The sequence below is a fragment of the Diabrotica virgifera genome, chromosome 4 (assembly GCF_917563875.1).
Source record: "Diabrotica virgifera virgifera chromosome 4, PGI_DIABVI_V3a".
Taxonomy (NCBI): Eukaryota; Metazoa; Arthropoda; class Insecta; order Coleoptera; family Chrysomelidae; genus Diabrotica; species Diabrotica virgifera.
The window spans coordinates 246,014,162-246,026,483 of NC_065446.1; the positions used below are offsets into that span (position 1 = coordinate 246,014,162).

Genomic DNA, 12,322 nt, shown 5'->3' on the forward strand with positions numbered 1-12,322 from the left:
GGCCAAAAGGTACTGTTCAGTGGCATTTCTTGACGTTAGGCAGGCATTTGACAAGGTATGGCATGAAGGACTCCTATACAAGCTAAAAAGGACATTGCCGCACAGCTTTTACATTCTTCTTAAGTCATATTTGTCAGGTAGGTATTATTTTATTAAATACCAAGACGCAATTTCCAAACTGTATTCTATGAAAGCTGGCACACCACAGGGTAGCGTGCTGGGACCTACCTTGTATCTCTTGTTTACCGCAGATATACCTCCAACTCTTGAGGAACCACTAGACGAGAGACCACCTACAGAAGAAATGATGCTAGGAACATTTGCCGACGATACTGCAATCCTAGCCTCACACACTGACCCTATTTATGCCTCGCATCTCCTTCAAGCGTATCTAGACAGAATACAGGATTGGTTTTTGGAATGGAAAATTAAAGTCAATGAAGGGAAATCTATTCATGTTACATTTACAACACGAAGAGGAACTTGTCCTCCTGTAACTTTAAGCAATCACCAATTACCATCAGCCAACGAGGTAAAATATCTTAGTATTCATTTGGACAGAAGTCTCACATGGAGGAAACATATCTGGACCAAGAGAAAGCAACTAGGTCTCCAATTCAGAAATATGTATTGGTTAATGGGCCGTTCATCAAAATTATCTCTGGATAATAAATTGCTGTTCTATAAGGCAACACTTATGCCAAGCTGGACATATGGGTTGGAACTATGGGGAACAGCCAGTCACTCAAACATCGAAATCATCCAACGCTTCCAACCAAAAACCCTCAGCACCATCACTAATGCACCTTGGTACATCAACAACAAAATTATTCATCGAAACCTTAAAATGGATATGATACAAGAAGTCATCACAAAACGTAGCGCTGCATACATTTCCAAGTTGGAGGATCATGAAAACCAGTTTGCACTTAACCTCTTAGACAATTCCCAAGAACAGCGTAGGTTAAAGAGGTTCAAACCACTGGACTTACCATTTAGAGTAAACTTTTAAACAAATTAGTTAGTAGTTATAAAATGTAATTATTTTCTACAAAACTTTATAAAAACTGTACTTTGATTTTACCAGTGGGTAAAATCTTTCTTGTCCTTAGTGAATGTCATTACTTTTGTTTATTTTTGACACTCAACAGATTGCAAAATACTTTTAAATTAAATAAAAAAAATATATAAAAAATATTATTTTATAGCGGATGTTCTTAGTCAAAAAATGAGAAAATCTGAATTTTTCGATGCAAAATCCAAAATGGTATTGATTAGTAACAAAATAACGGTATTTAGAATGATATTTGTTATTTTAGCGGTACAAAAGAAACTCAAGCCACAAGAAAATAAAACGTCCTCAAAAATCTAATACTACTAAAAAGCTTCTTGTGACGAGTTTAGCAGTTTCTGTATGTCAGTTTTCGATGAAATTGTGGAAACTTTGAACGATGATTCATCAGATCCATCATAATCATTACGAAACATTTATTTATGTGAATTTGGTCTAGAATGAAGGTGCTGACTTGTTTGCCCAATATAAACTCAGTGGCATTCTTTACACAGAATTTCGTTTATGTCGTCATTTTTTTAAAACCAGGGAAAACTAACGAGTTACCAAAAAATTACAGTCCAATTGCACTGACCTACAGAATTTTTGAAAGAATGCTGTACAATAGAATTACCCAAACAAGACTCCAACGTATACCTGTGGAACAAGCAGGATTTTGACCAAACCGCAGCTGCACAGAGAAAGTCCTAACAATAACTAACTAATTAACTATTTTCAATGGGAAATAAGCCACAATTTTACCAAAAAAATGATTTTATTAACGTTTCGACGCCCAAGTCGTGTGTCGTTGTCAAAATACAAAATAATACTAGTATTAATAATATTAGTATTATTTTGTATTTTGACGACACCCGACTTGGGCCTCGAAACGTTAATAAAATCATTTTTTTGTTAAAATTGTGCTTATTACCCATTGAAAATAGTTGATTATAAAAATGCTACAAAGAAATAGCTTCAGAACAACACTAATTAAATATAGAAAAAGGCTTTCAAAAACAGCTAAAACTATTAATGTTTTCATTGATTAATTAGAAGCGTACGATACTGTGTGGTGACAAGGGGTAACATATAAATTAATGAGAGCGATTCCATGCAGAAAGATCACTGATATCATTAATGCTATGCTATGAAACAGAAGTTTTCAGTTCATAATGGGCGAAAAGACTAATACCCAAATGAAACTGAACAATGGCCTTCCGCAAGGATCGGTGTTGGTCCCCTACTCTGTAGTCTTTATGTAGCAGATATGCCAGAAAGAGCATTAAAAAGTGCGATTATGTAGGCAGCTAGCCGCTTGCTACGAGCCCTAAATAATTGGAGACTACTAAGCAAATATTAACAAATGACCTCGTTACCCTTAGAAGACATTTTCAACACTGGAGATTGCAGCCAAACTTGGTGCATAGTACCACTTCAACACGGTGCATCTCTGCCAGTGAGCTATTCCTAATTTAATACGTTAAAAATAACTGATCCTATGATTCTCATCCTCGTCTTAAATACGCTCTCCGTGCCACTTCTCCTTCGGTTTCGTCTAGTGGGGTATGAAGAGGGGATGCGTCAACACGGATAATCCTTCGATCGTTTACGGTCAACCGGCCCATTGTCCGCTGTGGAATCATATCATTACACACTCATAATCTATTGCTCTAGGCGGCAGGCAACCCCAACCCAAATCTAACTAATAATGATACCCGTATTCTTTCGCGTGTATCTATTTATTAGATCGAAATGCTTATATATACATTTTCACTTTTATTTCTATGTCAAGTTTGTGTAAATGATATACAGTGGAACCCCGATAAGTCGGCCTCCGATAACCCGGAAGTCCGGCTAACCCGGATCGATTTTCATCAGATAAAATAAAAATGTTTTCAGTTTGACTGAGTTTTTTTACCAAGAAATAAACAATAATGTATACAACTGTACGTAATTTAGATGTACTGGACATAAGTATTTCATTTTTTTGGCAATTGTAATTAAGTTTATCTGTAAGAGTACCGTATTTTAATAATTTTTACCATATTCTCCGGCTAACCCGGATTTTCGGTAACCCGGATCGGCCGCGGTCCCGATTAATCCGACTTATCGAGGTTCCACTGTAATAATATGTTTACTGCTTACTCAGCAGAAGTCACGGTGTCATCAAAATGCGTGTGCCCCACATTCGTGGTAAACATTGATGATCTGTTTATTTAGTATTTTAAAAGTATTTTAGAATTATCTGAATATTTAAGTTAAAATATTGTTCAATCTGACAACGTCGCTTAACCATAGTTTTCGATCGGTCTGACCTTGTCGGTTTCAGATATTTCGGTCGAATTTTAAAAAACCCATATTTCAATTTTAAAAAACCAACGATTACGCCACTGTACTGTGTCAAAACTGGTGATATTCCCACGATTTAAAAAGATTAACATTTAAAAATTAAAATTGTCCTTTTTCGGGATGTTTTCTAAAATAAACTGCAAACTAGTTAATTTGTTTCATAATTTGTCTGCGCTCTATATATTGAGAATATGAATATTGTGATAGATAAAGCAACGTTTAGAGTTTAGATCCACTTTAATTAAAACCCTTAGTCTTCGGCTTAGGCAAAGTGGCCTTCAAAGTTGACAAGTTATCGTCAGTACAAGCCAATTAAGTCAATTATGTTATTCCGTTGTTTCAGGTGAGTGTGTCTGACGCCCACAACGTGACTCTAATGTCGGTGGGACGCAACATTTCGGGTTTATTTCAATGCGAAGTGTCTGCTGACGCGCCTCTGTTCCACACCCAAATCATGTCTGCGCCGATGACAGTCGCAGGTAAGTTGAACCCTAATTAAGCATGTTAAGGGAACACGCACCATCTGATTATACATATTCCTGCTCCCGCTCCTGCCGTATGTATGTAACAGTTGGCACAGTTCATTTCGAATGAAAAAACTAATTGGTAGGGATCACGACGAGAATGTCTGGTTTCGTTATTTTTTGTGTTTTTATTTTCATACAGGGAAGTTTCGATATAATAGATGTTTATAACATTTAATACGTTTATCATTGAGATGTAGATAGGTACTAAGAACTCTCAATAAAAAAAGTTTCAGAAGTTGTAAACAACTTTCTTTCAACAGTATTAATCAATATACATACATGGTTCTTCTTTTGTAAACTTGTTAGTAATAAACATGAATGGACCAATATAACATAAATGCTATATGCCGCACATAAAATTTCTTGGATTTTTTCATAATGAGAAACATGGTCATCATAATCATTCATAATAAGAAACAAATAATTATATATTTGGGAAGAATTCTTTAGGAATAAAAGCTTTCTTCTTCTTCTGGTGCTGTCGCCTTTACTGATGGTTAGCGACTATACTGGCAAATATCTCTGTGCAATGCGGCTCTAAACGAAGATGCTAAATCAAGGCCAGTCTAGTCTCTGGTACTTTTAAAGCGATGAAATATGGCGCCTACTGAGATCCCGTTTCTCTTTAATTGTGAGGTGGTACTTTTCGTTTCTCACTATGTGTCCTAGGTAGTTAAATTTTCTAACTTTATTGAAACAGAAATTGAAGCAGAAGATCAATTTCGACAACGAATTTTTGATGCTGCTGAAATAATCTGACAAAATTTACATACATATTATGATATTAAGAATAATTAGATTCGTCAAATAAATGAATGTATCCGTGCAAATGGCGGTCGCTTCGAACATTTACTGTAATAGATAATAATTTCTTATACAAGGTGTCCCAAAAGTAGCGGAACGGTCGAATATTTCGCGAACTAAACATCGGATCGAAAAACTGAAAAATACGTGTTCAATCATTTTTAAAAATCTATCCACTGACACCAAACACCAATCCCCACTACACCCCCTGGAGGTGGGGTGGGGGGTAACTTTAAAATCTCAAATGTAAACCCCTAGTTTTTCTTGCAGATTTGGATTCGTTACGTAAAAGTAAGCAACTTTTATTCAAGACATTTTTCGAACTGTGGATAGATGGCGCTATAATTGAGAAAAACCATTTATCCTGATACCATATATAGAAACGGTCTAATATCTCAAGAAATTCACTTCCAAATGAGAAACCAAAAAAATGGTTTTTAATACTTTTCGAAAACCTATCGAATAACACCAAACATGACCTTCCAACTTACCCCGTGGAGGTGGGGTGGGGGGTAACTTTAAAATCTTAAATAGCAACCCCCACTTTTTACTACAGATTCGGATTCGTCATGAAAAATTAAGCAATATTTATTTGAAACATTTTTTAGGATTTAGATAGATGATGCTTTAATTGGAAAAATAAGATGTATTAGCGCCATCTATCGGCAATTTTAAAAAATGTTTCGAATAAATTTGCTTAATTTTTCATGACGAATTCGAATCTGCAATAACAAGGAGGGGGTTGCTATTTAAGATTTTAAATTTACCCCCACCCAACATCCAGGGGTGGGTTGAAGAGTCATGTTTGGTGTTTATCGATAGGTTTTCGAAAAATATTAAAAACCTATAATTTGGTTTCTCATTTGGAAGTGTATTTCTCGAGATATTAGACCGTTTCTATAATTTACCTATGGTATCAGGATAAATGGTTTTCCCAATTATAGCGCCATCTATCCACAGTTCGAAAAAATGTCTTGAATAAAAGTTGCTTACTTTTACGTAACGAATTAAAATCTGCAAGAAAAACTGGGGGTTTCCATTTGAGATTTTAAATTTACCCCCACCCCACCTCCAGGGCGTGTAGTGGGGGTTGGTGTTTGGTGTCATTGGATAGATTTTTGAAAATTATTAAATACTTATTTTTCAGTTTATCAATCCGATGTTTATTTCGCGAAATATTCGACCGTTCCGCTACTTTTGGGACACCCTATATAAGTTAAAACAGTATACAAACTTTAATAATTAAAAATTTAATAAAAACAAATGCATTTTCTCTATCACTGTTATCAGTATCAATATTAATATTATGCCTAACGGTCGCTGATTTATGATAGTTAATTCACAGTAATTTTAACGTAGTATAAATAAGGAGCGCAACGTTGCCGGCTGTATTTTCTTTTATGTGGAAAATAATGAAATGGATTGTAATTTTTTTTTGATTATTTTTTGATGATTTTAACTTTCAATCGTATAGTAAGATATTTGATCACGTGTTTAATTCTGTCCAATCAAATTAAAATTATACTGAGAATTATCTACTGTAGAAAATTACCGGTAGAATTTTTTTAAGTGCATACATTGTTTCTGTTTAATGGCAACCAGTTTCCTAGTTTTAACAACTGTCACATTTAAGAAAATATACATAATATACGTATTAAAAAATAATCTTACGAATATCACACGACAGTACGAATAAATAAGAAAATAATGCTTAATTTTTACTCAAATTTGTTGTCATTGGGCAATAGCAACTCGAGCCCTGCGGGCTCTCGTCATAGGCGCCCATACACACGGGCAGGGGGGGCCGTGGCTCCCCCCCTAGCTTTTCGGGAAAGAACAAAAATTAAATTTATATTACATAAACGTATTTTTGTCAAAAAATTATTGGATAATTGTAAGAGATAAATTGGAAACAACATATTTATTAATAAAAAAATTCACATATTGGGTAATTAATACATAGTTTAACAGAAAATCTGTATGTCTGTGTGTCTGCGACAGCGGTCTATATGGAATGTGCATAATACACATTTTGCACAGTCACGGTGTGCTATTAACGAAAACATTGAAAGAGATTAGAAACGTGGGAAGTGAGAACATAATATATACTGTAATGGACACCCAAAATTACAAATTAAATGAATCATTTATAATACTGCAAAGAAACTGATATCAGCAAGAAATCCGATCTCTGACCGATAATCACTAATGAGCCATTTTTGTCTTTGAGAAGTGGCACTATAAAGATAAAGTGTAAAATCTGTGAATTTGTTTTCTATATTAAGTTTTGTGTACACCGAATAGAACCATTTTCATAAGCAGAAATAAATTCATATTGAAAAATAATTTTTAAAATTTATTGAACATAGTCAAATTTTTGTTTGCAAAAGTATTTTTTTAGTAAGTAGTAGATTATTTTTAAAGTGTACATTATGACGAACAGAACAATTTTATTTAACCCTTAAATGCCCGTGATATGAAAATAACCATAAATGCCCATGTGGGGTCTCCTAGGGACCCCACTAAAATTTTCAATTTAGTAACGTCATTTAGCACTGACTAAAAGGAAAACACGGTTAAAAATAATTTTAAGCATATTTGAATAATTTTTATTTATTTTTCATACAAAATTAACGGCTTTTCTAGAAACAAATTATTTTCAATTCGAACAAAATTAAAATTAAATAATAATATAAGCATATAACTTTTAGTTGCAATTTTTACATACAATAGTTTTTTCTTCTTTTCTGTGCACCTGGCATATAAATTTTTTGCAAAAAGAGCAAACGGTATTCACTTTTCTGTCACAGTTTCGCGGACACTGGTAACAACGAGCACGTTTCTTAGCTGAATGGACGGATTGAGTTGCAACTTCGGTAGTTGGGTTTACCATTGGTATGCCACAATCTTTTAGAGCAGATTTTACATAGGCTTTATGTTTTATATATTTCGCTCTTTTTTCCATGTTGTTTCGAGCAAGCTCAGCCCCTAATTGTAACAGGAAAATACGTCTTCGTGAAAAATTATTTTTCTTCCAATCAGGATTTTTTTCAATGTATAAAATATAGGCATTTAGTGCACATATGTCTATAATATTCATAAAGAGCCTGAATGGCCAACGAGCAGTTCTTCTTTTACAGGAATATTCCCTAATCAGTTTGTCGGCATTATCAACACCACCCTTGGTATTATTATAGTCTAAAATCATCAAGGGTTTGTTTTGAGAGTCTTGACAAATTATATCACTATCGTGTTGACTTGAAAGAAGATGTACCATCCTGTGTATTTTAGGTATGTACGAAACCATATCTAATTCTTTAGTAAAAGCAAATATTGACGACTCCGCAGGTCTTTTTGTCAAACTTAGTTGTGGTGGTGTATCAGGTTTATTTTTGCGGACGGTCCCAAGTAAAGTAAGGTTTCTAGTTAAAAGATATTGAGCAAGAGGAACACTGGTAAAAAAGTTGTCAGTTGTAATTCCTCTCCAACTGCCATGATATGGTTCCACCAGATCTTTCACAACACGAAATCCCTGATTTTTCTCTATTGTACCACCTGGTAGTTTTCCAAGGTACACCTGAAGTTTTGATAAATAAGATGTTTTAACATCCGCGGCAGCCCAAATTTTTATCCCATAGCGGCAAGGTTTTGATTTTATATATTGTCTAAAAGGACACTTTCCTCTAAAACTCACTAACTGTTCGTCAACGGTTATATGTTCGTATGGTTCAAAGGCTTTGTCACAGTTAGAGACGAACATGTCCCAAATTACTCGTATCGCCGCTAACTTATCCTGTTCCTTCCGCTCCACCCTGGTCACTTTGTCATCAAACCTCAAGAAACTCGATAATTCTTCAAATCGGTTCCTAGCTAATGCGGCTGTAAAAAATGACCGGCGTATTGAGGTGTCTGTAGACCATATCTCTCGTGTCGATTCTTTCCCACACCTTAAAGCACCAGCTTTGATAAGTGCTCCTAAAAAGCTATCGTTGATGTTTTTCGTTCCACTCTTGATAACGCCTAACTGCTTCTTCATTAGTATGAAGGCATATGACATTCTTCATCTCTTCGGTCAAAAATAAATTGAAATAGTCTAAAAACGTGTTGGAATTTTTACTATAGTTTGTTAAGCCTGGATGTACATTTATAATATTTTTTTGTTGCCTCTTGGATCTCACGAAAGGTAGGCTATTCCACTGCATTCCAGATTTGGATGTATATGTTGGACCACTAACCTCACTAATATTATCGTCCACTTCGGTAGGTTCTGCATCTGATTCCTCGTCACTGTTGACTTCTAAATTGTCCTCAGTTTCCGAAACATTTTCCTCAAAAACATCTTGCTCTTCGCTATCTGATTCGTCGGTAATCTCATAGTCGAAATCGGAGTCTGATATCCCTTCTTCTATATTTCGGATAATTTTTTCATGTTCTTGGTCGCTTATTGTCATTTTCATTCTCTTACGGTCCATTTTTCAATGTAAACTGACGAAAAATGTTAAAAATAATAAAAATATTCTGGTGCCTCTAAATGCCCAATCGGGGTCACAGCGAGACCCCACTTATCTAAATCTCTCTTACAGACCACTGCACCTCACGAATGTTCGTGGTATACTAACAGAAAACGTAGGAGACACGTCCACACAAATACCTGATTGCGCGGTTGCCAAATGTTTCAAATAAAGATATTATAGCCAAAAATGTATGTCTGGGGTCCCATAGTGACCCCGATTGGGCATTTAAGGGTTAAATGAAAACCAGGTGATCTTTCATGACGAATGAGTGTTATATACCAAAAGTAGCGGAAAGGTCGAATAATTCGCGAAATAAAAATCGGATCGAAAAACTGAAAAATATGTGTTAAATATTTCTCAAAAATCTATGCGATGACACTAAACAAGTCCACCACTTCAACCCCTGTGTGTGGAGCGGGGAGTAAATTTAAAATCTTAAATGGAATCCCTAATTTTTGTTGCAGATTTGGATTTTCCTTGTAAAAATAAACAAATTTTATTCGAGCCATTTTGCAAATTGTGGGTATATAGCGCTATAATCGGAAAAAACGATATTTCGTGATACCATAGAAAAATTATAGAAACGGTCTAATATCTCGAGAAATATACTTCCAAATGAAAAACTAAAAAACACGTGTTTAATATTTTTCAAAAATCTATAGAATGACACCAAACAGGATTTTTCATTCCACAGTCTGGAGGTGGGGTGAGAGTTAACTTTAAAATCTTAAATAGGACCCGTTTTTTATTGCAGATTGAGTTTCCTCCTCAAAAAATAAGTAACATTTATTCGAAACTTTTTTTAGAATTGTTGAAGGATGGCGCTATAATCGGAAAATGCGATTTATTTGCGCCATCTATCAACGATTCTAAAAATGTTTGGAATATATGTGACTTATTTTTTATAAGGATTCTAAATCTGCAAAAATAAAGGGGGCTCCTTTTTAAGATTTTAAAGTAAAAACTTGGTTCGACACATACTCATGGTTAGTCTACTCGCCAAAGTTGAAGGCAGGGCTTTGCAAACATTGTATTCTTTTCAAACGGGTTTTAAAGAGAGGCGCAACTTTTGTGGTACCCATGACATTTCCATTTAAAAACTTGGTCTAGTATTTAAATGTATGAATAATTTCTCACAGCAGGGTTCAAACTAGTTTTTTAGGTGGTTTAAACTACAGTAGACTCCCTCTATAATGAGAACTGAAATGGTGGACTAATTATCTCGTTATAAGCGGATCTCGTTATATCAAACAACAATAATATTGGAAATGTTTTGATGCCTCTTACGTAGTTTATTAGGTGTCGATGGTCAACCTGAACAGTGAACAATGAGACTTCGCCGTCTTAAATTGTAAATTTCCTATAATATTCAATATCGGTCGATAAACAGGCAGAAGTTTATTACAGGTGGCCGAGTTTATTACAGCACTGGCCTCGATAATAAGACAGATGTTGGGCATTTCTATGTACAGGCAGTTGGGGCATTTATTTATTAATGACCATTACAACGCTAAAAACAGGTAAAGACACGTATTCTTCGATTTCAATTTTCCTCGTTGTAACCAAATATGCCTCGTTATAAAGCTTTATAGTTCAATAGGAATTTCATGGGACACCTAATGTACCTCGTTATAAGCGAAACCTCGTTATATCCGTGTTCGTTATAGAGAGAGTCTAGTGTATATATTGTCATCCGAAATATACAAAATGTAATGTGTAACATCTTCACGTTTGGCCCCCCCCTAAAAATTTTTATATGGGCGCCCTTGGCTCTCGTGTCTATTGCCAGACAACAAATTTTCAAAAAACTGTCGCATTATTTTCAATTTATTCTCACTCTCTTGTAATATTATACCCGAAAACTTTACACAAAAAAATTATCAGACTTTCTTATTTTAAATGGTCCATTCAGCCCATACCATTAAGGAACGTATTCTTTTCCGAGAAACTCTGCATTATAGCGATAGTCGGACGCAAAACCATTCTCTTTATTCAAAGTTATATGCGCATACTTCCTACTTGCAGTAGGAATAAGTTTGATATTGATATAACTTGAAAGGGTACCCCCCGTTAAGATAGGCAAAATGCCCTCACTCTCAGAATTAAATTTTTTAATTTTTTTACGTTCTGTGCAATTAAAAAATGAGATAACGCGGATTTTTAGCTCGTCACCCCCCTTACCCCTCCCCCTACAGCCAAAAACGTACATTTTTAGATTTAATTTTTTTTAGTTGGGTTGCAATTGATTTAAATATTTCAAAAATTTCACACGTGTAGCTGAGGCTTTTACAAAACATGTCCATTTTTTATGGACCCTTAGGTCGAGTGTACATAACCTCAAAAATTTTTAACTTTTTTAAAACCTCTAACTTTTTTTGGAGGGGGCTGCAGGTCCAATTTTTTTTGCATTTTGTGTTTTTTATCAAAACCTATCTCTCTGAATTTTTTCAGATTTTTCCGTCAGGTGCGCCATCTTTAAAATCCGGAAAACTTTTTTTTTAGGGCAGTTTTGGGGATTTTCTCCATTTTATAAACTGAAACATAGATCAACTCAAGGTTTTCTTAATAGATTATGTATAATTTGAAATAACTGAGTGTATTAGAATATTCAAAAATTGGGCGAAACACTTTTAAACCCACCAAAAACCATGTTTGTTCAAAGTTTTGTAAGAATTTTTGCGGGTCTAATTATATTTTTTGAGGTCGATACAGCCTGAATATTTTCTTTAATTTTTTTACGTTCTATATGATTTTAAAAAATTAGGACTCACCGCAATTTTAGCCCACTTTCCCTATTCCCCTCCCCCACAGCCAAAAATGTAAATTTTTCGATTTTATTTTTTTTTAAGTTGGTTTGCAATTAAATTATAAATGTTGTTCTGAAGCTATTTCTTTGTGGCATTTTTGTAATTAACTATTCTAAATGGGAAATAAGCCACAATTTAACTAAAAAATGATTTTATTTTCCATCTGTAATGCAATAGAGAGAATTCCACAATCTGTGACGCACTGAAAAAATGGTTTGGGACTATCTATATATAAATAAGTCAGATTAAATTAAATTATTAGAAGATTTT

At 34.5% G+C, this 12,322-nt stretch overlaps 1 protein-coding gene across 1 annotated transcript in view; it reads left to right on the forward strand.

Annotated features, from left to right (window-relative positions):
* The window catches only part of LOC114334066 (uncharacterized), a 116,677-nt gene that overhangs the window by 63,641 nt on the left and 40,714 nt on the right, over window positions 1-12,322 (forward strand). The window contains exon 3 of the mRNA XM_028284078.1: window positions 3,744-3,879. Coding sequence (XP_028139879.1) covers window positions 3,744-3,879 — 136 coding nt within the window. The remainder of the gene's footprint in view (window positions 1-3,743; window positions 3,880-12,322) is intronic.